This window comes from Podarcis muralis, chromosome 3, assembly GCF_964188315.1.
Source record: "Podarcis muralis chromosome 3, rPodMur119.hap1.1, whole genome shotgun sequence".
In the NCBI taxonomy this organism is placed as follows: Eukaryota; Metazoa; Chordata; class Lepidosauria; order Squamata; family Lacertidae; genus Podarcis; species Podarcis muralis.
Window position 1 is genome coordinate 19,639,562 of NC_135657.1, and position 26,855 is coordinate 19,666,416.

A 26,855-nucleotide genomic window follows, 5' to 3' on the forward strand; every position below is an offset into this window, starting at 1 on the left:
TCAAGGCTCCTTGTGCTCTGCTCTGCTCCCCCTTTCTTTATTCCTGCTCAGGGGGGCCCTGCCCTCTGCCTGCCCCTCGGAGCCAGAACGTCCCAAAGGGCTGACCCTTGGCAGATGCAGTGTCTCCTCCTCCTTGCCGACTCTCCAACAGCCGCTGTCCTTTGTTTTGCCTGACCTGCCCCATATTTCACCCAACCAAAGTTGGCAACCCTAGTCACTTTGCACACATTCCCACGAGAGGGTCCTGGCAGGCTAGGGCAAGCCAGCAGTGCAAGAAGTGTCTCTTTCTCCAAGACTAAAAGAGAGGAGGGGAGATGGGCGGAATAAATCCCTTCTCATTTATGCCCGCGAGTCTGTCAGCCCTGACTTTTCCAGCATTGATGAAATGATGGGTTCGTAATTGAAAAGCGGCACAGTTAATCAGCAAGGCAATCTTTAATCCCTCGACAGTGAAGTACAGTAAAGAGTACATAGCGGACGTTGCAGTAAAAGACTACACGGTGGAAAGGGCCCGTTGCCAAATGGAGCTCAGCAAAGTGTCTAACGCGGCTCCGAAAAACAAGCCCCCTGGAAATTCTGATAACCTTTCCCATCAAATGTTAGAAACCTGCCAGCATGCCATGGAACAGGGCCGTCTTAACCATAGGTGCCAGGGGTGCAGGGCACCCGGGCGCCAGGCTCTTGGGGGCACCAGGCCGAGAGTCTGGGGGCCGAGAGTTGGAGACCGGGGAAGAGCCAGCCCATCGGTTGGAGCGCCGCGCGGGCTCTTCTGCTGTGGGCTGTGAGTTCAGGGGCAAGCGAGACAGCGAGGTGCTGAGGTGGCCGGCCAGCTCCGCCTTCCTGCATGCCTGGGATTGGTTTAGGGCCATGGAGAGGCGCGTCCAGTGCATGCTGCTTACACCATGAGGCTCTGGGGAACCTTTCCTTAAAAAAGGTCGACAACTTTGGGGTTCCCCAAAGGATCTTTGCACCCTGGCTGTGCTGGTCCCGAGAGTTAACCGTGCGGCGAGGTCCAAGTCCAGTCCGAGGTCAAGGGTGCAGTATGGAGGCTGCCTGCCAAAGCTGAAGCAGGGTTCAAGGCAGGGAGTCGGGTGAGGTCAGGAACTCGGGCAGAAGAGCAGGACAGGGTGCAGGCAGGAACAGGTTACCAACTATGTTGCTCCCGCAACCTGGGACTGGGGCTGGCTCGCTTTTATCTGCCCCGAGGCATAGGGCGGCCCTGGTCCACAGGTGACTCGCCTCTCCTGGTCTGGAGGCGAGCACTCCTCCTGCGGGAACTTAGTTCCTTCCGCCTCTCTGCCCTGAGCCTCTGCAGCTCAGGAGAGGCTGGAGGGTTACCAGACCCAGAGGCAACCTCAGCCTCCCTTGATGGGGCTGAGAGTGGACCACCTGCAGGCAATGGGTCCTCCATCACTTCAGGAGCCAGAGCAGACTCAGCTGGTGCCTGCACCTGAGGATCCAGCACAGGTGAGGACCCTTCAGGCTCATGCCCCAGCCCCGGCTCAGCTGGTTCTGGAGGCAGGGAATCCTGTGCAGGCTGGGATTCCTCAGGTTCAGCCTCTGAGTCCGAATCCCAGGCCATCACACCGGCGCTGCATATGCTTAAGACGGCCCTGCCATGGGAAAATGTTCACATTGTTCACAAACAAGCAAAACATTTATTATGATGGGGTGTGTGTGTGTGTGTGTGTATGTGTGTGTGTGTGTGTGACTACGTGTGCACACACACCAGCAGAGATGGAAGATCCTATATACTGGGGAAGGAATTTGACAACATGCACTCACACAGCCAGGCCTCATCTGCATTATACATTTAAAACAATATTAAACAGCGATGGCTTCCTTCCAAAGAATCATAGAGTTGGAATAGACCACAAGGGCCATCGAGTCCAACCCCCTGCCAAGCAGGAAACACCATCAGAGCACTCCTGACATATGGTTGTCAAGCCTCTGCTTAAAGACCTCCAAAGAAGGAGACTCCACCACACTCCTTGGCAGCAAATTCCACTGTCGAACAGCTCTTACTGTCAGGAAGTTCTTCCTAATGTTTAGGTGGAATCTTCTTTCTTGTAGTTTGGATCCATTGCTCCGTGTCCGCTTCTCTGGAGCAGCAAAAAACAACCTTTCTCCCTCCTCCACATGACATCCTTTTATATATTTGAACATGGCTATCATATCACCCCTTAACCTCCTCTTCTCCAGGCTAAACATGCCCAGCTCCCTTAGCCATTCCTCATAAGGCATCGTTTCCAGGCCTTTGACCATTTTGGTTGCCCTCCTCTGGACACGTTCCAGTTTGTCAGTGTCCTTCTTGAACTGTGGTGCCCAGAACTGGACACAGTACTCCAGGTGAGGTCTGACCAGAGCAGAATACAGTGGCACTATTACTTCCCTTGATCTAGATGCTATACTCCTATTGATGCAGCCCAGAATTGCATTGGCTTTTTTAGCTGCCGTGTCACACTGTTGGCTCATGTCAAGTTTGTGGTCAACCAAGACTCCTAGATCCTTTTCACATGTACTGCTCTCAAGCCAGGTGTCACCCATCTTGTATTTGTGCCTCTCATTTTTTTTGGCCAGGTGCAATACTTTACATTTCTCCCTGTTAAAGTTCATCTTGTTTGTTTTGGCCCAGTTCTCTAATCTGTCAAGGTCGTTTTGAAGTGTGATCCTGTCCTCTGGGGTGTTAGCCACCCCTCCCAGTTTGGTGTCATCTGCAAATTTGATCAGGATGCCCTTGAGTCCATCATCCAAGTCGTTGATAAAGATGTTGAATAAGACCGGGCCCAAGACAGAACCCTGTGGCACCCCACTAGTCACTCTTCTCCAGGATGAAGAGGAACCATTGATGAGCACCCTTTGGGTTCGGTCAGTCATCCAGTTACAAATCCACTGAGTGGTAGCATAGTCAAGACCGCATTTTACCAGCTTCTTTACAAGAATATCATGGGGCACCTTGTCAAATGCCTTGCTGAAATCAAGATAGGCTACATCCACTGCATTCCCTTCATCTACCAGGCTTGTAATTCTGTCAAAAAACGAGATCAAGTTAGTCTGACATGACTTATTTTTCAGAAATCCATGCTGACTATTGGTGATCACAGCATTCCTTTCTAGGTGCTCACAGACTGTTTGCTTAATGATCTGCTCCAGAATCTTCCCTGGTATTGATGTCAGACTGACTGGGTGATAATTATTTCGGTCCTCTCTTTTCCCCTTTTTGAAAATAGGGACAACATTTGCCCTCCTCCAATCTGCCGGGACTTCGCCTGTTCTCCATTAATTCTCAAAGATGACTGCCAGTGGTTCTGAGGTCACATCTGCCAGTTCTTTTAATACTCTTGGATGCAGTTCGTCTGGCCCTGGAGACTTGAATACATCTAAACTAGCCAAGTATTCTTGTACTATCTCCTTAGTTATTCTGGGCTGTGTTTCCTCTGCTGAATCATTTGCTCCAAATTCTTCAGGGCGGGCATTGTTTTCTTTATCGGAGAAGACTGAGGCAAAGAAGGCATTGAGGAGTTCAGCCCTTTCTGTGTCCCCTGTTTGCATTTCACCATCTTCTCCTCTGAGTGACCCCACTGTTTCTTTGTTCTTCCTTTTGCCACGGACATACCCATAAAAGCCTTTTTTATTGCTTTTAACCTCTCTAGCAAGCCTGAGTTCATTCTGTGCTTTAGCTTTTCTGACTTTGTGTCTACATGTGCTGGCTATTTGTTTGAATTCCTCTTTGATTCCAATCCTTGGAATTGCGGTTTGTTAAGGGTGCTGAGAGTTGTTAGGAGACCCCTGCTCTGCTCACAGAGCTACAATTCTCGGAGTAGTTTAGCAGCCAGTCCCTCTTCCAGGGAACCCTTGGGAACTGGGATGGATAGATAGATAAGTGATGATGCTTAAAGAGATATTCAGTGCTCCTGGACATTTGCCACTAAATGTCAGAACGTCCCGTCATTTCCCACAGGACGCCAGCAATTTATTACTGGACATTTTCAGCATTAATGAGTTCATAACACCTGCCAAATACAACCCAAGGCCTATTAAAGATAAATAGTGTTCATTGACTCCCTAACATGCTCACTGTGATGCTATGAGAGATCATCTTGGCTGCGACACCTGGAAGACCTGCTCCCTGCCTTGCAGGCCGTTCCATCTTGCCTGGAAGGGCAGGGCCCTGACTGACTCCAGCTGCAAAATCTGGGGCTGCTGAACAGACTCTTGGGCTGGGCCATTATTAGAGTGTGTTGAATTTTTCAACTTTCAAAAATGAGGGGTGTTAAAAAGTTTATAACATGATTTGGGAATTTTAAAATATATTTCGGTTAAATTAATACAATTAATAATTATTGCCAAGTACTTGCAGTTATACTATGTTGTTGTTGCTGCTGTTCTTGTTGTTATCAAGCACTACCTGACATCTTCAGAAGGTAAAATTAAAATTCTTTAGTTTCCAAAAGCAGTCTGTGTGCTTCGTCATCAAATGAAGACTTACGAAGCTAAATGTCCAATCACGAAAATAATAGTGGACTTGAGGACATATTTTTAGGACCCCTCCCTGAAGAAATTTGCAAAAATTTAGTTTTACTCCCTAAAATGACATGCCCTACAGTGGGTTATTGTTTAGAGGGAGTTGTTGGGAGTTGTTGCTGTTATTGATATGATTTGTATGGAAAGGTGTCAGTCTGGCCATGCATTTTTTCATGCTTTATTTATTGTCTATCACTATTTTTGGTATGTTTTAATTATGTATTGTTTTCATGTATTGTTTTCACCTATCCATCCTTAAGGAAATCAGCCCTGAGTGCTCACTGGAAGGACAGATCGTAAAGCTGAGACTCCAATTCTTTGGCCACCTCATGAGAAGAGAAGACTCCCTGGAAAAGATCCTGATGTTGGGAAAGATGGAGGGCACAAGGAGAAGGGGACGACAGAGGACGAGATGGTTGGACAGTGTTCTCAAAGCTACCAGCATGAGTTTGACCAAACTGGGGGAGGCAGTGGAAGACAGGAGTGCCTGGCATGCTCTGCTCCATGGGGTCACAAAGAGTCGGACACGACTAAACGACTAAACAACAACAACAATGTATTGTTTTCATGTTGTAAGGCACTTTGAGCATAGTTTGAGCGGCATGCAAATAAAATTATGTATGCCTTTATGCAATTCTGGGCTGCATCAATAGGAGTATAGCATCTAGATCAAGGGAAGTAATAGTGCCACTGTATTCTGCTCTGGTCAGACCTCACCTGGAGTACTGTGTCCAGTTCTGGGCACCACAGTTCAAGAAGGACACTGACAAACTGGAACGTGTCCAGAGGAGGGCAACCAAAATGGTCAAAGGCCTGGAAATGATGCCTTATGAGGAACGGCTAAGGGAGCTGGGCATGTTTAGCCTGGAGAAGAGGAGGTTAAGGGGTGATATGATAGCCATGTTCAAATATATAAAAGGATGTCACATAGAGGAGGGAGAAAGGTTGTTTTCTGCTGCTCCAGAGAAGCGGACACGGAGCAATGGATCCAAACTACAAGAAAGAAGATTCCACCTAAACATTAGGAAGAACTTCCTGACAGTAAGAGCTGTTCGACAGTGGAATTTGCTGCCAAGGAGTGTGGTGGAGTCTCCTTCTTTGGAGGTCTTTAAGCAGAGGCTTGACAACCATATGTCAGGAGTGCTCTGATGGTGTTTCCTGCTTGGCAGGGGGTTGGACTCGATGGCCCTTGTGGTCTCTTCCAACTCTATGATTCTATGATTCTATGTGTACGCATGCTAGCGTTGAAATTTAGTGTGCCTGTTAAATCCAACTTTCAAAAGATTAGAGAAGCCAAGCCACATATAGGATAAAATATAGTGGTGCAGCAGTTTGCCTTGAATTTGGGGGGGGGGGACAACAACAGTGCTAGCAAAAGGAGAAATTATGGGGTCTCCCATTATCTGAGGGGCTGCCATGTAGAAGATGGTGCAGACTTGTTCGCCATTGCTCCAGAACACATGACTAGATCCAATAGGAGAGGGGTAGGAGCTGTTGGACAGTGGAACAGACTACCTCATGAGATTGTGGATTCTCCTTTGCTGGCGATGCTTAAACAGAGGCTGGGCGATCATCTGGGATGATTTAGCTGAGTGCTGAGAATTGAGCATTGAGCACTGAGTATTGAGATGACCTAGATCCCCTCCAACTTCATGATATATATGACTACAGAGAAATATATAGAGACAGGTAGATCTTGAGTACAAACGACATCCCATAAGAGATGATATGGAACTCCGGGTCTGCATCCTCAGACTGGGGGAGGGAGGAGATCTTTAGCAGCAGTCGTGAGCATCTCTATGCGTACCAAATTCCAGTTGTGTTTTCCAGCGCATGCACTTGTGCAACACATGCGCATGTGCTATTGTGTAGTGTGCACAAGAATGAGAGAATGAATGATCACACATATTAGAGTAATACTGGATTCCGCAGCGTCTGTGTAGGGTCTAAATAATCAGATAATTAAAATGTTAGTATTCCTCAGTCAGGCTGTGGGTGGAAAGTGCATTGTTTGCAAGATCCACTGCAAGATAGTAATAATTAGACTTATTAGTGATGCGACTTTAAACTGGGGGAGAATTTCAATACAAGTTCTAGGCCTGCATACAAAACTCCATATTTGGATGTCTCTGATCAATGCATAGGGTGGCCGTCCGTCCCCCCCAAAGTCAAATGTGAAGCAGACTTCGGTTTCTCAGTTCTGGACTGCAACACCTGCGGGTCACCCATTACAGTACAGCCAAGCTCTTCCATGCACATCCATTTAAAAAGAAAAAAAGTGCCTACATTTTGGCAAGCTACAGTGTGCAGAGAGCTGTCTCTTTCATGCTTCTGACAAGGGCCTTGAGAACCCCCCTGCTGGATCACCAGATCAAAGGCTTGTCCAGTCCAGCATCCTCTTCCTCTTTCTCTGAGTGACCTATCAGATGCCTCTGGGAAGTCCACAAACAGGACATGAGGACAGCAGTTTCCCCCTGCTCTTGTTCCCCAGCGAATGATATTCAGAAGCCTCTTAGTTACTCTGTAAACCATCAAGGTCAGTAATCATTGTTCTTAAGGCTTTGGAGGGCAGGACGAGAACTAATATCTGAAAATTGCAGGGAAGCAAATTTCAGCTAAGCATTAAGAGACATTTCCTAATGATAGAAGCTTTTTCGACAACAGAACAGACTGCATTTGGAGACGGCTGGCTCTCCTTCACTGGAGCTGTTTAAGCAGGAGGTGAATGTGAGTTCTGCCAGGGATGTATGAGTTGCATTCTGCATTGCAGGTCCTGCACTGAGCAGTAGTTCAGATTTGATGGTCCCTTCCATCACTGATTAAAAAAACTGATATTTAAAATGATCTATTAATAATGCATTAGCTTAAAGGGTTAACTGCATTGCTAATGAAGCATATTGAAGTAATATAGGGATGACAAAATGACTGAAAATAAACCAATTTGATCAAGCAGGGATATTGAATTTATGATATGAATGACACAGAATAAATAGAAGTGAAATTATTAATGAATTTAAGAAATTGATGGCTTTCATTGCATGGATTAATGATAAATTAACTCCTATAAATTAATTCCAGTGTAAAACACACACACACACACAATAGATGGAGTCACAGAAGAACCATCCAAGCTTTATCTGGGGAGAAACTGCACCCAGAAAAACAAAAAACCCAGAGCAGAAGGATGAGGTGTGTTCCCTTCCTGACATGTTTGGGGAAATTTTAGCTACCAAATTTAAAGCTGTGGATGAAAAAATGAAAAAAAGAAAAGAAAATGTGGTCAATATCTAGCATGCACAAACATAAAGTTGATTTCAAGTCAGTTTGGCACATACAGTGGTACCTCGGGTTACAGACGCTTCAGGTTACAGATTCTGTTAACCCAGAAATAGTACCTCGGGTTAAGAACTTTGCTTCAGGATGAGAACACTTCAGGATGAGAACAGAAATCGTGCTCCGGCGGCGCAGTGGCAGCAGGAGGCCCCATTAGCTAAAGTGGTGCTTCAGGTTAAGAACAGTTTCAGGTTAAGAACAGACCTCCAGAACGAATTAAGTACGTAACAGAGAAACAAGGACTATATTGGGAAGGGATTACCTAAACTGGTTTTGAAATATACAATTAAGCAGCTTCCAGAAGAAACCGTACAGAAATTGGATTGCAGCAACCGGGACAGTACTGATTTCAAAAAGTTCTTATTCTTCTTTTTTACAAGCACACATACTGAGCAGAAGGCAAGCCGTCTTTCAAACAGAGCTAGTCTTTCAAAAAGGGACGCGGGTGGCGCTGTGGGTAAAAGCCTCAGCACCTAGGGCTTGCCGATCGCATGGTCGGCGGTTCGAATCCCCGCGGCGGGGTGCGCTCCCGTCGTTCGGTCCCAGCGCCTGCCAACCTAGCAGTTCGAAAGCACTCCCAGGTGCAAGTGGATAAATAGGGACCACTTACTAGCGGGAAGGTAAACGGCGTTCCATGTGCAGCTCTGGCTCGCCAGAGCAGCGATGTCACGCTGGCCACGTGACCCAGAAGTGTCTCCGGACAGCGCTGGCCCCTGGCCTGTAGAGTGAGATGGGCGCACAACCCTAGAGTCTGTCAAGACTGGCCCAAAAGGGCAGGGGTACCTTTACCTTTTTTAGTCTTTCAAAGCAGGGCAAGCCTCCCCCCTTCGGACTGCAGAGGCCACTGCAAAATGCAGGTTTCTCTGTCTCCCCTGGGCCATCTTCCAAATCCAAATGGAGTGGATACACATGATAAACATGTTGTCACATATGCACCACTCCTTGCAGTCTCAGATTCTAGTTTTCTCTTCATCTGGTGCAATTTGGTGCCTAGATTCGGCTGATACTATACACTTGCCGCCCCATGTGGCAGCTGGGAGCTGGTGTTGTAAGGATGGGAGTGACTGCCAGCCAGTCTGTTTCCAATCCTTGTCATTAAAGCAATTGCCTGGGATTAGAGAGATTATATAATCCAGTATAAACCCACTCCCCAGAGTTTATGACGATGACCCAATATCCCACATTCGCCGTCCAAGCCGCTGGCTGCGATCCAAGCACAGCGGTGATATAGCTTTAGCCGGCTCCTTCTGGTTTAGATGAATTTTCAGGAATCTTTGGAAATTTCCATGTGCTTAGAGGCACAAATCTCTCTCTATCTCCCTCTCCCCACTACACGCCTTCTTGCCCCTCCTCTCCCGGCAGAGAAATCGACCCACCGAGTGTCCTCCAGCTGGCTGACCTTTGTAACGAAATCTTGAACCGCTACAATCTTTTTAACTTCCTTTCCTTGCTGGTGCTATTTAAGGAGCCGGCGAAGGCCCCTCCATCTCCCAAGGCTCCCGGCTGCAAGGAAAGACAAATGTACGGCTGCTGCCTTCTTTCTTTTTTAAAGTGCGTTACTTAGCAACTGGGCTAAGCTTTTGAAAGGAAAGCAGCCAGAAGGAGCATCCCAAAACATTCCACCCCTTTGCCGCTGCAGAATTTTATACACCGGATATAATTATACAGTTGCCCCTAACTTTCTAAAAGGCTTTCTGCCACCGTTGCAAACTGCCAGGTCAAACTTTGAAACTGGCCTTCGGGAGGGTGGGGTTGCGGTCATGGCTGACTTTTGGAGCATTTGCGTATTGGACACAATGCCTATTTATATTTCCATCTGAGAAATGTTGGAGGGTATGGAATAGGTAAAGGTAAAGGGACCCCTGACCATTAGGTCCAGTCGTGGCCGACTCTGGGGTTGCGGCGCTCATCTTGCTTTATTGGCCGAGGGAACCGGCATACAGCTTCTGGGTCATGCGGCCAGCATGACTAAGCTGCTTCTGGCGAACCAGAGCAGCGCACGGAAACACCGTTTACCTTCCTGCCGGAGCGGTACCTATTTATCTACTTGCACTTTGACATGCTTTCGAACTGCTAGGTTGGCAGGAGCAGGGACCAAGCAACGGGAGCTCACCCTGTCGCGGGGATTCGAACCGCCGACCTTCTGATCGGCAAGTCCTAGGCTCTGTGGTTTAACCCACAGCGCCACCCGCGTCCCTTGGGTATGGAATAGGTTTTCCCTATTTTCATTTGAGAAATGTTGGCGGGCATGACATCGCCCTCCTTTCGTCCCAAAGAGCTCACAGAAGTGTGTTTATTCCTTTCTCTGTCCCTTCCCTCACCTGCACCTCACAAGAAACCTGTGACAGAAGTTTGCTTTTTCCATTACATTTACAAATCTCCCTTTCTCCACATGGAGAATGATAAAACGACAAAAACGATAGAACGACAAAACAACAAAATGCAGCAGCATTTAGCCGAGACACAGGGCGAAGCAGGGCTTGACAGGTCCCATCATCCAGACCTCGCCCTCATTCACATTGAATGAATTTTATTATTTCGGTCACAGACCAGTTCCATCCCACATACAATATCAAGGAAGTCATAAAACACGACAGGGAAAAATTTGAATTTGCAATTAGGGACAATACAGATATAGCAACAGTTAAAAATATATATATAACAGTTAAATATATATATATAAATTAATATATAAATATATAAATTAAACATATAATATTTATATATTTATATAAATATATAAATTAAACAGTTAAAAAAATATATAACAGTTAAAATATATATATAAATTAAAACTTAGTCACTAACATATAACCTAAAATTATCATTTAAGGCCTTAATCATTATGATAGCACAGCTTGTTCCCTAAGTTTCATGGCAATCACACAGAATTTGGCTACCCTTAGCGTGATGTCAGGATCCTTGTTATTGGAGCCCAGCGTGATTCCTGGGGGCCTGGAGTCGTAAAGGCTGGTGTAGGAATCACCCCACTTCTACAACTTGCCAAAACACTCTCTGACATCGTGAAAATTGATGGGTACAAGCCCCGCCCGGAGTATTGTATTTGCCAGTTGGAGTGCTGGAGCCTCATTCACATTTGTAGAATCATAGAGTTGTAGAGCTGGAAGGGACACCAAGGGTCATCTAGTCCAACCCCCCCCCCCGCAATGCAGGAATCTTTTGCCCAACATAGGGCTCGAACCCATGACCCCGAAATTAAGAGTCTCATGCTCTACCAACTGAGCTATCTTGCAACGTCTTACTTTAAAACGGGGCACTGATCCTTATTCTCTCCCACGTACGATGTCCATCCTTTTCTTGCAGAAACAGAAACAGAAACAAGTAGATGGAGCAACAGACTGAAGTGAGGCAAGACACAAGGTGGTCCAGCACCTATCATGACACGGAGTAGTGGCTAGGACAGGAAGGCACGTGTCACCCAGGAGTTCCAGTGTGGTGTAGTGGTTAAGAGCGGTAGACTTGTAATCTGGTGAACCGGGTTCAATTCCCCGCTCTTCCACATGCAGCTGCTGGGTGACCTTGGGCTAGTCACACTTCTCTGAAGTCTCTCAGCCCCACTCACCTCACAGAGTGTTGGTTGCAGGGGAGAAAGGGAAAGGAGAATGTTAGCCACTTTGAGACTCCTTTGGGTAGTGATAAAGTGGGATATCATGTCCAAACTCCTCCTCCTCCTCCTCCTCCTCCTCCTCCTCCTCCTCCTCTTCTTCTTCTTCTTCTTCTTCTTCTTCTTCTTCTTCTTCCTTGTGCCAGAGACTCCAGAACACCCAAAGGCAGATTCTTCTGAGGGATTATCCCCTCCACAACAAGGATGTCACATTCCCCAGCGCCTGCTTGGCAAGTGCAGGCCACACACAACGCAGGAGAGGTGCCAAAACTGAGGAATACCCTGTTAAGGTTCCCTCCACAATTCAGGGGACGTTAGCCCAAGAGGGACAGAAAGCCTCACATGCTCTCCAGACCTTCTACAGAAAGTCGATGACATACGTTGCGATCCAAAGGCCTGCAAGCTTGGCTGACCCTGCATGCTACTTGACCAACACCCCCCTGGCATGTTTATTGTGGACGAGGAGGAGGGAGAAGGAGAGGTCTGGTCAGGACGGCAGAGGACGCCAAGCAGTGGCAGCCCCGCACCATGCTAGACTGGCAGGTGGCAGCTGAGGGGGACCACCAGCGAGAGGGAATGAAGGAGAGGGGAAGGGATGGAAGGAAAGGAGAGTTCTCTCCTTCTCCCTTTTTTCTATTATCATTTGTGCCAGGACAGGCTCTTCCTCAGCCGCACCAACAGTGACACAACTACCATTTGGGGCCAAAACTGGACAGGGGACACTTATGTTCAAAAACAGGAAGGTCCTGTTTTCTTAGGGACAGGTGTCAATCCTAGCCCTTCCCCACTTTACATGCAAACATGGCAGTCTCATGAAAAGCAACACGTGTGTCACAGTGAACGTCCCACGGGCTTTTCACCCCAGTTGGGGACATAAACCCAGCACTGGACCTAGTGCTCTATATTACAACACCAGACTGGCATGAGAGCCACTTAAAATGTGAAACAGTCACCCAGGTTAACAACCATCTCTGAATACCAATGCGCTTGGCACACCGTTTTTTAAACAGCAAGGGAGCACCTTGCCTCTGCACATCGCAGACCTTTTCCTTTTTAAAAGAAAAAAAGGGAAGGAGATGAAAGCCCAACGAAAATGGTGATAACGGATTGCAGAGAAGCCTCGCTGTACTTTCCCTGCCCGACGCTCTGCCAAAATTTACAGCGGCATAGCAAACATCAGCTGGGAGCCGTTTGATTCTCTCGCCCACGCAGAGGCTCAGAGTAACCAAGGCATCGGCGAGAGCAGAGCAGCTCTTTGCAAAGCCTCCCCTTCACTCCTTGCCGTGCCCAGAAAATATCTCAAGCATCAATTAAGGGAGGCAGAACGGCTGTCTCCTTTGCCTATGGGCCTGCGTTCGCACACAGCCAAAGAGAATCAGAATTAGAGCCTCTTACAGAAGATCAGATCTTGTGTTCTCACTGTCAGTTGCTCCAGAATAACTACACAGAGGGAGAGCCCTGGTGGATCAGACCCCAGGTCCACTGCTTCCAGCATCCTGTTCCCCTCACTGGCCAACTAGATGCCACCAGAACAACAGACCATTCCAGCTATTGTTCCCCAGAGGCTGGTATTTCAGAGACACAGTGTCCCTGGCCCTAGAGGAACCATGAAGCCATCATAGCTGGAAGCCATTAGTAGCCTCATCCTCCTAAAATTTGACTAGTCCCCTTCTGAAGTCATCTAAGATGGTAGCCAGCCTTTTCCTCACTTCATTTAAAGCACACGGCTTTCCCAAAAAAAAATCCTGGGAACTGTAGTTTGCTGAGGATGCTGAGAGTTGCCAGGGTACAACAGATGCTACAATCCCCAGAGCTAGGGATTTAACAATCAGCCCCTTTTCCCAAGGGAACTCTGTTTTGAAGCATAGGAGTGATTCATGCCACTAAGCTATGAGTGATCCATGTTTATAGGCAGGCAAAAACAGCATAGCATGTATGCATCCCTATTCATTATACACGTCAACATATCCCCTTCAGACCCTGTTTCCTGTCTCCAAGATCGACTGGCACTTCTTCCGTGTGTGCTAGAGACCAAAGGCCTGCTTCTGATTGGCACCAGCGACCCTCACGTGGCCTTGCAAGAGAAACATCTTCACACAATTCTTACTCAGGGACCTCTGAGCCTGGTTTAAGTGCCCCCGCCACTTTTGTTCCCCATGTCTGGATCCTGTGTGGAAAGCTAAGTATAAGGGAGTTGGAGTTGGAAGAAAGCTAGCCACTCTCCATCCTTATTTCCCAACTACCCTCCTGCCTAAAAACTTGACAGTCCTTATGGAGAGCTAGAATTTGGACGGATCTGATGCAGATTACCCTGGCAGAAGCTATCTGGTCTGGCTCTGGTCTGTGCCAGGACCCCTGACCGTTAGGTCCAATCACGAACGACTCTGGGGTTGCGGCACTCATCTCGCTTTATTGGCCGAGGGAGCCGGCGTACAGCTCATGTGGCCAGCATGACTAAGCCTCTTCTGGCGAACCAGAGCAGTGCACGGAAACGCCGTTTACCTTCCCGCCAGAGCGGTACCTATTTATCTACTTGCACTTTGACATGCTTTCGAACTGCTAGGTTGGCAGGAGCGGGGACCAAGCAATGGGAGCTCACCCTGTCACGGGGATTCGAACTCCTGACCTTCTGATCGGCAAGTCCTAGGCTCTGTGGTTTATATTTTTTGTTAGTAGTTATCAATTCACTAGCTCACCTGCAAACTATATTCAGCACATTTCATGATATGTGCTGTTCATAGTGGGGGGAAACTGTATACCTAGAACAGGGGGGCAACCCGTTTTCTGTCAAGGGCGACATTCCTTCAGGAGTAATGTGGGAGGCATGGCGCACATGGTGTGCCCCCAAACCTTGTTTTCTCTCTCTTTCTAGCATCTTCTCGTTTGCCACCCAGCAGGCTGCTGCAGGAAGAGGGACAGGCTACTCTTCCCATAAATCCAAACTTTCAAAATTAGGCTGCAGGTTGCATTTGATCGAGAAAGTACAGCCTTTGTTCAAGAAAGCCAAAATGCCATTATAAAGTATGAATACGGATAAACCTTTGCATCGCACTAATAGGTTGACCAGCAAAAGAAAATCATTGTTATTTTTCTCCTTTTACGAGCGCTTACAAGGTGGTGTTTTTACCAAGCTCAGGTTGGACAACCTACACTTTTTTAAAATGTGTTTTTTTGGGGGGGAGGGGTTATAGGGTTGTTGTTGTTATTTTGATTATGTATTTTGTGGTTCTGTATTTTGATTTTATTCTGCGAACCGCCCTGAGACCTGCTTGGTATAGGGCGGTATAGAAACCCAGTAAATAAATAAGAAATAAACCACAGCAGAGTGGGGGTATCATGGAGAGAGAGGGTCCAGGACACAAGATGAGAACAAGGGCTGGTCCTCTGGTTACTCTTTACAAGATACTAGGTTCAAAGATTTTGAAGATTTATGGGGCAATTGAAGCACTTGTCATGCTGTGTTTCCATCATGTCACATATTTATTCCCGGTGCTGCAAGTCTGAAAGTAAAACCTCGGGATGTGGGCTCATGTTTCTAATGAGGTCAGGAATTGGCTGTGGCAGAGAGACAGGTGAAAAGAGATCTTCTGCCTTGGAAAACCTCAAGTGCCTTTGGTGGTCTGGAGAGATAGCATCCTCTTTCCTCCCTGCCCCCATCCCCCTGGCTCTCTGCCATCAAGCTGCAGAGTATGATAAAAGCCCTAGTCCACACGTCCTGTCCCTGCCATTAGTGACATGACAGCATTGCAGAGGATAGAGCAGGAATCCTTTGGGAAAGCTTCAGTGCTAGGGCTGAAATACTTCACAGATGGAGAAAGAAATTGCTTCTGCTCAAAGCATCAGACACAGAATATTTACAGATCTTGGATCAATTCACAGAGATCATGCCATTTAGCTTCCAGAATATTCAACAAGCTTAGGTAGGAGACCAGGACATCCGTGCAGTGTAAAAAGCTGCCTTATATTGTAGCCAAGATTATTTAGTTCACAAATGTTTGTACTTCAGCAAAGAAAGGCTATGCTCAGGGACCCCTGACCATTAGGTCCAGTCGTGGCCAACTCTGGGGTTGTGGTGCTCATCTCGCTTTATTGGCCGAGGGAGCCGGCGTACAGCTTCTGGGTCATGTGGCCAGCATGACTAAGCCGCTTCTGGCGAACCAGAGCAGCGCAGGGAAATGCCGTTTACCTTCCCACAGGAGCGGTACCTATTTATCTACTTGTACTTTGACGTGCTTTCGAACTGCTAGGTTGGCAGGAGCTGGGACCGAGCAACGGGAGCTCACCCTGTCGCGGGGATTCAAACCGGCAACCTTCTGATCGGCAAGTCCTAGGCTCTGTGGTTTAACCCACAACGCCACCCTTTGGGCAACCCAATTTGGCTTTGAGAGTTAACGTACTCAAAATGCCACAGTCAAATGGAGTCAGGGAGCAGGATTCGAAGTACGAGAAGCAGAAACAAAATGATAACGAATGTAATAGAGGATATGTATTGGATGAATGTATGGTGTACAATGCAGCAGGAAGAAGGGTGGGAACAAAAACATCATGGAGGGAAGCGTGGGAAGTCAAAATGCCAAAGGGAAATAATATTAAAGTTGAAGTTAATACGTAATAGTTTTTGGAAATTCAATGAAAATCTAAATTAGAAAGGGGAAAAAACAGAGTTGACACACTCAACAACCTGAGCTCAGCATTGGAAGAAACTGTGATTAGAATAATACTTTATGCACCTATTAATCAATATAATATTACAATAATACTCATACTGGGCCCGTTTGGGGGAAAGGATGGGATGTAAACAACAACAACAGTAGTTCAAATTACCATTTGCTTTGGAGAACTGAGTACAGATAATGGAAACTTTTCCATGAACGTACATGTTCTTTGTGTTTGTGCCTTACCTTGCCACAAGCTGCCATGGAAAGGGCCAGTTGATACCATAGGTGGAATTCACCAAATGCAAGTTTCATTGCTCTCTCCAAACACTGGGGAGAAAAAGAAGAAAGCACAAGTATTATCACTAGCAGATTCTCAACTTTTGTGGAATTCGTTACCAAAAGGTGGGGGGAGGGGGGAACCTAGGTGATTTTATTTTTTTCAGTGGGGATAAAAAAATGTCCATCTGGGATAGTTCAGGTTTTAGATCCAGTGGGATCAAGTAAAGTCTCTTGGGTGTCTGCTGTTAGCCTTTCCCACTGTTTCGGAAAACACATTTTCATCAATATATTGGATCCAATTCTGTTAAGTTGTCCCCCCACCCCCATTTTTTTTTTTTTGTTTATATAATTTTTATTAAATTTTCTGTTTTACAATTTAGAATATTCATTTAAACAACCGTAAAATCTCAATGTCTTCCCTTCTTCTCTTTCCATGGTTCATTTTGCATAGCATAAATCCCTGTGTATTTTGTATAAACTAAACCATTCAGTATTTCATTATTACTGCCATCAAAACTTATTTAGACTGTTGACTTTATTTTAATGCTGCCAGCGCTTTCAAGGGTGCACAATTTCCCCTCCCACATATTCAGTAAACAATTTCCAATCTTCTTTAAACGTATCTTCTTCATGTTCTCTTATTCTATATGTTAGATCCACAAGCTGGGCACAATTCCATCAGCTTAAGTTCCCATTCTTCTTTGCTTGGGACCTCGCTCGTTTTCCATACAGTGGTACCTTGGGTTAAGAACTTAATTCGTTCTGGAGGTCCATTCTTAACCTGAAACTGTTCTTAACCTTTAGCTAATGGGGACCTCCCGCTGCCGCTGCGCCGCCGCCACGCAATTTCTGTTCTCATCCTGAAGCAAAGTTCTTAATCCGAGGTACTATTTCTGGGTTAGCAGAGTCTGTAACCTGAAGCGTCTGTAACCTGAAGCATCTGTAACCCGAGGTACCACTGTAAGTTGTGGGGTTTTTTCCACTATAGAGAGAGTAGGAAAATGTGATGGTGGAATGGTGTGACCTAGAGGAAGTCTCCTGCTAGGAGGTGAGGATACAGCGCAACGTTTTGTTGCAGGCCCTACTCACCTCAGCTGACAGCCATCCCCACATCCCACAACAGCAAAATTTCAGAATTTTACGCTCCTCATATCACTGCTGCGTCGTGGGAAGAAGCCGCGTTACAGCAGCTCCCACGCTGCCAACGTTAAGAAAGGTGGCCTTAAGAGTCTCCCTCCTCTGGAGTCATGGGATGTATTGCACACGGCCCGAGGCAGAACATGTGTACACCCATAAATGTTTCAGTTAGATGTAGTGCCACTTGGATACACTTCAGCAAACGTTATAAGCAAGCTGGTGTGTGCTTGGAAGAACGTAGAGTGCTGCCTTGTTGTTTTGGGGGCGATAAAAAAAAAAGACAGAAGAAAACCTAGGAGTAGTTACCTCAGAAAGCATGACATACTGCCCTCTTCTGCCCAGTGTGATAGTTAGAAGATCGTAAACCGCCGACGCATCCTGGAGACTGATGGCTCGGTCGTCTTTCTGCTCAGGGGCCCGGCTAATTACTGCGTCCTGGTTTGCCTGGGAGTGAATTCAGAATAAAAAGAGAGGTCAGGTCCAGCAGGAACGAGCGGAGACAGCCAAGAGCACCTCAGAAAGGTCGCCAGCCATGTCCAAGCAAAAGTGCCCCTATCCAGCCCCCTGCGTTCATCCACAGGAAGCTAATTTGGGAAGGCAGAATGCATTTACAGAAACGCTGGGAGACGATTCCCTCAGATTATCTCTCGGAAACCTCTAGAACGAGAGATGACAAGAGCCCCACAGCGCCAGAATGCTTCAAGGCCCGGGGCCACACTTAAAATGGTGCGCCCAATTACTTCAGCTGCCTGCAACTTTACGACGGCAACCTTTTAAAACGAGGCAAAACAAAAGAATACTCCCCCACTTTCCCCCACTTTTTAAAGATGTTTCGCACTGCAGCATGGCTGCAGAGAGTCCTCCTCAGGTTGATGTTGGCTTGCAAAGGAATATGTTGCTTAAAACATACTTATTTGCCTGGTCATGTGCAAACCCTTGGGTGCAAACAGTTCCAAAAAGAGACAGGTAGGTAGCCATGTTGGTCTGCCGTAGTCGAAACAAAATAAAAAAAATCCTTCCAGTAGCACCTTAGAGACCAACTAAGTTTGTCTTTGGTATGAGTTTCCGTGTATCTGAAGAAGTGTGCATGCACATGAAAGCTCATACCAATGACAAACTTAGTTGGTCTCTAAGGTGCTACGAGGGACGCGGGTGGTGCTGTGGGTAAAAGCCTCAGCACCTAGGGCTTGCCGATCAAAAGGTCGGCGGTTCGAATCCCCGCGGCGGGGTGCGCTCCCGTTGTTCGGTCCCAGCGCCTGCCAACCTAGCAGTTCGAAAGCACCCCCAGGTGCAAGTAGATAAATAGGGACCGCTTACTAGCGGGAAGGTAAACGGCGTTTCTGTGTGCGGCTCTGGCTCGCCAGAGCAGCGATGTCACGCTGGCCACGTGACCCGGAAGTGTCTCCGCACAGCGCTGGCCCCCGGCCTCTTGAGTGAGATGGGCACACAACCCTAGAGTCTGGCAAGACTGGCCTGTACGGGCAGGGGTACCTTTACCTTTTAAGGTGCTACTGGAAGGCTTTTTTTTATTTTGTTCCAAAAAGGGCAGCTATGAACCCATAAGAGCACCATTCTGTTCCCAGAGTGGCTAACCAGATGCCTCTGGGAAGTCCGATACAGAACAAGATAGTGACAGCCCCCTCCCACATTTGTTTCCGGGCATTAAAAGACATGCTTGCTGTCACCCCAAGGGGTAGACTTCAGCCACTGAAACCTCCATGTATTTGTTTGTTCCCCAATTGTAAAGCCATCTAAGGCAGGAGCAGGGAGAACATCAAACAAAAATCAGATTTCCGATCCATTAACTATCCTGACTGGCAGCGGTTCGCCAGAGTTTCAGAGAGGAGTTTCTCTCAGACTTACCTAGAGATGCAAAGGACTGAACCCAGGGGCATGTAAAATAGATGCTCTATCACTGGTGGGTGGGCATGTCCCCCCCCAAAAAAAGTCATTTGAACTTGTCAATTCACTCTGAGTAGAGAGAGATGAGCAGGAAATGGATTCAGAGCCAATTCATACGCTCACTCCTCAACTGTTCCCAGAGGTGTGGCTATTCTTTATGCCCTAATACAAGAGGAAAGTAAAATCTATTGAATGAAGGAAAGCTTTTTTTCCTGGGGGTTTGATCTTCTGTGGGCCATAATCAACGGCACTTTGTCATGGGGCGTTCTTTGAAAAGGAAGATTTAAAAAGAGCACTGGGGAAAGGCAGAGGTTTGTGGAAGGATGTGCATAATCAACCTTGCTGTCAATTAAACCTTTCCACACATTGCATACCACGCTATTAAAAAGTTTCTGCATCAGTAGCTCTGAGGCAGCGTTTAGTTGTGAAAAATAGCTGTGCCGAACAAGCCCCCACATATTCTGAAAGCCAGTAATCAGCTTCGCATCAGAGTCAGCTATTTCGGGCATTTGTCAGTGGGCCAAACTAGGAATTTTAAAGTGATGCCTTAGCACAGATAGAATATTCACCCGAACTAGTACATTACCGCAAGCTTTGGGCTTACGAAAAAAGGGGACAGGAATACATGTAACTACAAATATCACCTGTTAGCGCTGCAATAAAAAGGAAGTGCTTCCTATATGATCCAAGCACAGGCAATGGTGTCATACACCAAATGCAGAAGGGGCATGGCTTCTTCTTCTTCTTCTTCTTCTTCTTCTTCTTCTTCTTCTTCTTCTTATTATTATTATTATTATTATATTAAATTTGTATATCACCCTTCATCCCAAGATCTCAGGGCAGTTCACAACATAAAAGTACAATTTAAGTATCACTTGCACAAATAGTGTTTTTCTTTTGATCATAATCACTTAAGAAGGTTGGGGGGTGGATGGATATACACACAGGGGGAGAAAACACTATAAATAAGTCAGAAATTAAATTGTTATAACAATACTTAAAAAAACAACACACAACCCTATGTAAAAATGCTATAGAAAGGTTTTGTGCTCTCTGACGTTATCCGGTGTTGCGTGTTTATAACACATTCAAATCGAAATGCAGTGACTAATGTAGCTGAGCGTGACGTCTAATATTGTACAACTATGAGGTTTTCCTCATGGTTGGAGTTGTCTGAAACTTATTTATTTAGCGAAACTTCATAGTAACACCTTACCTATAAGGTCACATATCACTACAGTGACATATGAATTTGCCAATTCTTAAACTTTGTACCCGGGACTATTTGAGATTCCTTTTCAGGTGCTTACAAGAACATACGAAGACCCTGGGAGATCAGGCTGATGGCCTATCTAATCCAGCCTCCTGTTCTCACAATGGCGCCAACCAGATGCCTGTTTGAAATCCACAGGCAGGGCCCAAGCAGAAGAGCCCTCTGCGAGCGTGGTGACCATGTAGCTCAGAGGCAAGTGCACATGCCTTAGATGCAGAAAGTCCCTCGTTCAGTCCCTGACATCTCCAGCTAAAAAGGGATCACTGGTGGGGGAGACTTCTGTCTCTAGGACCCTGGAGAGCTGCTGACCAATAAGAGGAGACAATGCTAGGCTAGATGAACACAGTCTGAGCTGGTATAAGTCCATTTCCTATGTTCTATTTCGTCTCTAAAGAGAGTTTCTAGTCCTTAAGAATGCATGCAGGGACGCTCAGAGGAGAACCCGTTTAGAAAAAATACTAATATGCATATATTTCAGGAATACGTCACTGGACTGCTTCCAAAATTATATTCCATACTCACAGGGTGACCTTTCAAAGCAATTATGCGAGTGCTCTACATACAGAAACATTACGCAGAGATGGTAGCTTGGCAGAATCACCATATGGTGCCTCCAGCTTGGAGCAGAGTTGCAAATTCAAACCAACGGCAGACAAAAATGAAAAATCCTTCCTGGGCCCCCCAAAGCAGATAAGAAGGAAGCCAGCAAGGCAGACCACCGAGCACTCTCTAGCACCTTCAAAATATGATTCTACGATCATCCTGTGATTCTATGGCCATCACCACATCCTGCGGTAGCAAACTCTGTAGTTTAACCATGCGCTCGGTTGTCCGATTCAACACACGGGGGGGGGGGGTGACGTAAGCCGAATGAGCTCATTCAGAGCACAGAACTAAAGGGCACTGTGACATAAGAGAGAGAGAAGTGATGATTGACAGCGTGGAAGTGGGATGGGATGTTGGGTGGAGTGAGAAAGAGTGACAGGCAGAGAACCGCGGGTGGGAACGTGACATTTGGAGCTGTGAGGAGACGGGCTGTGAGGGGAACGGAGGGGAACAGATGAGAGAGGTAACGGGAGCAAACGTACAGGAGTTAAGTTATCTCGGGATAGCATCAGAATTATGAGTGGCTCTGTATAAAACCTCTTTCATATTAGAGAGCTTTGAAACTCAGCTTTGGAATAAATAACAATATTGAAGCTGTTCACATGCTTCACTGGAGATTACCCTCTGCTCTGAAATTGATGAGCATTTATCAATTATAACCAAACACGTAACTTCTTGGAGGAGAGTGTTCTCACCAGGGCAGGCTCAGACTATTTTATTGTCCCCTTCCTAGCCACCAACCTGCACCCTACATCTTGTTTGCACTAGGGATGTGTGGCATGGGGGGGGGAGGGTTGTTCCCTCCCCCAACATTTCTCTCCCCTGTCCAACAAAAACCAGCCTCCTTTCCCCTGTTCTACAGAAGTGAAGTAAAAGCATTTGTTGTAGTTCCTTGGGTGGAATAAGGGAGCAGAGCTGCAGCTGAACTTTCTTAAAAATAGCATCTACTCCTATTTAAAAACAACAAAGACCAGAAAATAGGGTTTGCAACAAATTTTTGCAGGGTGGATTGTGCCTGTTCAGGGTTTCAACCATTTTCTTCTCTTCCAGAACACTCTGTTCTACACACACCCCTAGTTTTAAACACTTATTCATATACCAAGACAGTCAGCATTCACTGCACACTGAGCGTGCTGTCTCTGATTTAATGCACACCTTTAGGGTCTCCCCTCAACCATATTTTTTTTTTGTATTTCTGCATACCATAGAACTGTAGAGTTGGAAGGGACCCCAACGGTCATCTAGTCCAAGCACAGGCAAACTCGGCCCTCCAGATGTTTTGGGACTACAACTCCCATCATCCCTAGCTAACAGGACCAGTGGTCAGGGATGATGGGAGCTGTAGTCCCAAAACATCTGGAGGGCCGAGTTTGCCTATGCCTGATCTAGCCCAACCCCCTGCAATGTAGGAATCTTTTGCCCTTGAGTTTCCCAAAGCTTGTTGAGATGCATGCAGATTCTGGTCTTGTTTTGGCTGCATAAGGATCCACAGCCGAAAAAGGGAAGACACTATTAGTTTGTAGAATTCTACCCAACTAACCCAATAGAGCCAACAAAGAGAATGGAACATTAAAAAAATAAATAAGTAGAATTGGGAATGTGGAAGCTACAGGCCAGTTAGCTCAACACCTGTTCCACGAAAACTGGTGGGGAGCACTGTTAAAGATGGGATTCCATGCTAAGGGTTGTAAGAAAGGAATCAAAAATAAAACTGCCAAAATATCCTAATGCCTTTATACAAATCTCTGGCGCAAACCACGCTTGGAGTACTGTGTACACCTCTGAAAGGCTATTGCGGGGCTGCAAATGGTACAACCAAAGGGGGCGACCAAAATAATCGAGGAAATGTTACAACATTTGGGACTTCCTAGTTTGGAGAAAAGGTAAGAGGTGACATGAGGTAAGATGGAGGGCTTTTTTTCAGTCAGAACTTGCCAGAACTCAGTTCTGTCACCTCTCAGGTGGGCTCCATTGCTTTTCTAAGAGAACAAGGGAGGCATTCATGGTGAGCTCCGACACCTCTTTCTCTAAAAAAATAGCACTGGGGGGGAAAGTACTTCTTCACACAGAGTATAGTTAAACTACGGAATTTGTTCCCACAAGAAGTAGTGAGGGCTACCATATTGGATGGCTTTAGAAGAGGAGTTGACAAATTTAGAGAGAGAAAAACAGTCAATGGCTGCTAGCCAAGATGGTGATGTTCCGCTTCTTTTGCTGGAGGTAGTATGTACTCGTTGCTGGGAATCGTATGTGGAGATTCCCACCTGCACTAAATGGCCTTTGGCCTGATCCAGCAGGCCTCTTCTTCCTGTTCTTACTCAAGCAAAAGGCAACAGAATTTTTTGCTGTCCTTCTTCCACCACCTTCCCTCTTTCTCAGACTTTTTTCCAGGTCAAATCCCATCTGGCCATTTAACTCAATAATAAGACGGTGATAAATGATTCCCAAACTCTGCTACACTGGGCACACTGTTTATTAGTCTGTTTTCCAATTCAGCTGAGGGAAGAGAGAGAGAGAGAAGGCAAGCCAAATTACTCTGCATCACTTGTGGTGTGTTTTGTTAATCTACAACATGCCTGGGAGATGCCACACCGAGGGGAACACATCCCCTTGCCATTTAAAAACAACAACAACATCAAATTACAGCGACAGTGGCTTGGGTGAGAGGCTTATGAACGGCATCAAAACTGAGGGACAGATCTTCATTGTGTAAATGAAAGAATTTCAAAATAGAAATGCTCAGGGATGAGGGTTCTAGGAGGAAAATGCTGACAGAAAAACATTCCTTTCCCAGCTTAGAGACAGCTCTGGCTTATATTCAGCAGCACTAGAAATCCTGTTGAAGAGGGCGGGATGTCTAAAACAGGCCCAGGAAAGTTTTAAGGACAGCTCTTAATCTACCTGCACTTGGGTTCCTCAGGAATAGACACTGAACAGGCATCAGGATTTATTGGTGGATTGTTAAACAGATGTTTTATAAAAACCCAGGCCAAGGCGCACCTATAATTAGGTATCAGCTTTCCAACTTTTACCTTCAGATAATTATTCGCACACTTGAAGCACAGTGAAAGCTCCTTAGAGCAATGTTTCCTAAACTTGGGCCTCCAGCTGTTTTTGGACTACAGTTCCCATCATCCCTGACCGCTGGTCCTGCTAGCTAGGGATGATGGGTGTTGTAGTCCAAAAAACAGCTGGAGACCCAAGTTTGGGAAACCCTGCCTTAGAGGAAAGGTGGAATACAAACGTTATTTTAAAAAATCCACAGAGGAACCCCCTGTGCAGCTGTCTCAGAACTCCTGCACGTCACGTAGGCTTCTAGGGGATGTACTGAGGCATAAAGGCCAGTCCAAGATGCATGCCACCTCAGACTGGTTAGGCTATTTTGGCACCTGAGCCATAAGAAACACAGGAAGGTGCCTCATACTGTGTTAGATCATTGGTCCATCGGACTGGAAGTGGTTCAGACAGAGGTCCTTCTCAGCCCTACCTAGAGATGCCCAAACCTGTTACTTCTTCACACATTCATATTTAAATGATGGAATTCACTGTCACAAGGTACAGTCTCAGCATCCAAGTTGGTCATCCTCCTCTTTTAAGGCCATCGCTGCATCTTAGTGAAAGCAAATTCCACAGTTCTGCTTAGGCGCTATGTGGAGAAGTACTTTATTTTGTCTGTTCTGAATCTCTCAACATTCTTCATGGGATGACCACAGGTTCTAGAATTCTCCACACTGTGCATAATCTATCATGCCCCTCACCTGTTACTCGCCCAAATGTTGTAAACTTCAGCCTTAGTGAAAAATCCTGTTAAATTTGCCTTGTAGGGCACTGTAGATTCACTTGATTTTATTGCGTATTCTGCTGTTCAAAACTGCTTGTTTTTTAAGTTGTATTTCCTTCTTATTTTGTATTACGTTGGTTTTAGGTAAGCCACCTTGTGTATTTGTTGTTAAAAAAAAAAACACCCCAAGGTATAAATCAATAAATCATCAGCACCAAAGCACCAAAGATCTGTTGTTTGTCACCTGGTCCACTCTAGGCGGTTTTAAAATAAGGTTCATATAACACAGTGAAGAAAAGACTTTTTTTAAATTAAATAAAAATTAAGCCTGTTTTGCGAAAGAAAGAAAGGGGTGGTGGTGATGATATTGTTCCTATGCCACGTTAAGGGTGACTCACAGTTTTCTATTAAATTTCTCAGACTGCTCGCTGAACGTTTGCTTAATCTGTCATCATCGAGCGATGCTTCGAAAAACAAAAACAAGTGGCAGCTCTCTCTCTCTCTCTCTGCTGTATTAAAAGACAACTGCTGCTTTCTTCCCCACTGAACAGGCAAGATTTTGTGAGCAGGAAGCCAGTTTGCAGATCGCAAAGGAAACCTGGAAATGCCATCCTGAAAATATCAAGTATTATCCTAATGATTATTGCATGCTTTCCTTATTACCCTTCTTTATAAGTATTCCTATCTGGCTTACCATAGATTCACTGATAAGGAGGAGGAGGAGCGCCTCTTCAACGTTGTCATGGGGGCTGTAGATGCTGAAAGACAAACAAACCTGTTGTTTTAATATAAGCAACACCAGCAGCTCACTGATGGGACACTCTTGTTAACACCACCACAGGACTAGTAACTTGAACCGTCTCATGCATGATTCATACGTTATATAACCGCTTCTTCAGGCCAGGATGACTAAAAGCGGCAGGGTGTATCCTAGGAGAAAACTCAGCCCTGACTCAAGTGAGGCAAAGCTGTTTGGTTAGACACAACTTCTACACATGAAGCAATTTCTCTCCTGGGCAAAAAACAACAACTCCAGATGACAAGTTCAGTTTTCACAGATGGGATATTAAGAAAATGGTAATAAAACACAGATTGTACGGGGCCCACAGAGACCCACAACCAAAGACCTGCCTGTGGTTTTGAGCTAATATCTGAAATCCAGCACAAACCTCCTCAGCTCTTTGCCATTCCTCCAAGACCTTCGTTCCCTAATACACATCTCCCAACCCTCCAACTTCAGACCCTGAGAGCTAACACATATCCTTTCCTGTTACTAGATTTCTTCCTCCTCTAGCCAAACTGATCTTCTGCTTCTCTCATGGTGCCAGGACCTCAATAACTCAAGGACTACTCTTTAAACATGAACCTGCCCAGACCCTGACATAATCTTCTGAGGCCCTTCTCCTCCTCGAGGTCCAGAGGGTGGCAACACGAGAACGGGCCTTCTCTGCAGTGGCTCCCCGTCTATGAAATGCTCTCCCCAGGGAAGTTAGCCTGGCGCCTTCATTATACACCTTTAGGCACCATGCAAAAACATTCCTTTTTAACCAGGCCTTTTAAAATGTGGCTCTTTTCAGGGGGGGTTGTTATTGGGCTGTTGTTTTTATTCTGATTATATATGTTGTGATCTTTTCAGTGAGCCTCCCTGAGACCTCCAGGTATAGGGCGGTATATAAACTCAATCAATAATAACAATAATAATAACACTAGTAAAGGTAAAGCTAAAGGGACCCCTGA

At 46.1% G+C, this 26,855-nt stretch overlaps 1 protein-coding gene across 1 annotated transcript in view; it reads right to left on the minus strand.

The window, feature by feature from the left end:
- The window catches only part of TTC7A (tetratricopeptide repeat domain 7A), a 182,695-nt gene that overhangs the window by 120,662 nt on the left and 35,178 nt on the right, over positions 1-26,855 (minus strand). Inside the window, exons 8-10 of the mRNA XM_028724852.2 lie at positions 25,813-25,876; positions 17,863-18,000; positions 16,384-16,467 (exon numbers count right to left, since the gene is read on the minus strand). Coding sequence (XP_028580685.2) covers positions 16,384-16,467; positions 17,863-18,000; positions 25,813-25,876 — 286 coding nt within the window. The remainder of the gene's footprint in view (positions 1-16,383; positions 16,468-17,862; positions 18,001-25,812; positions 25,877-26,855) is intronic.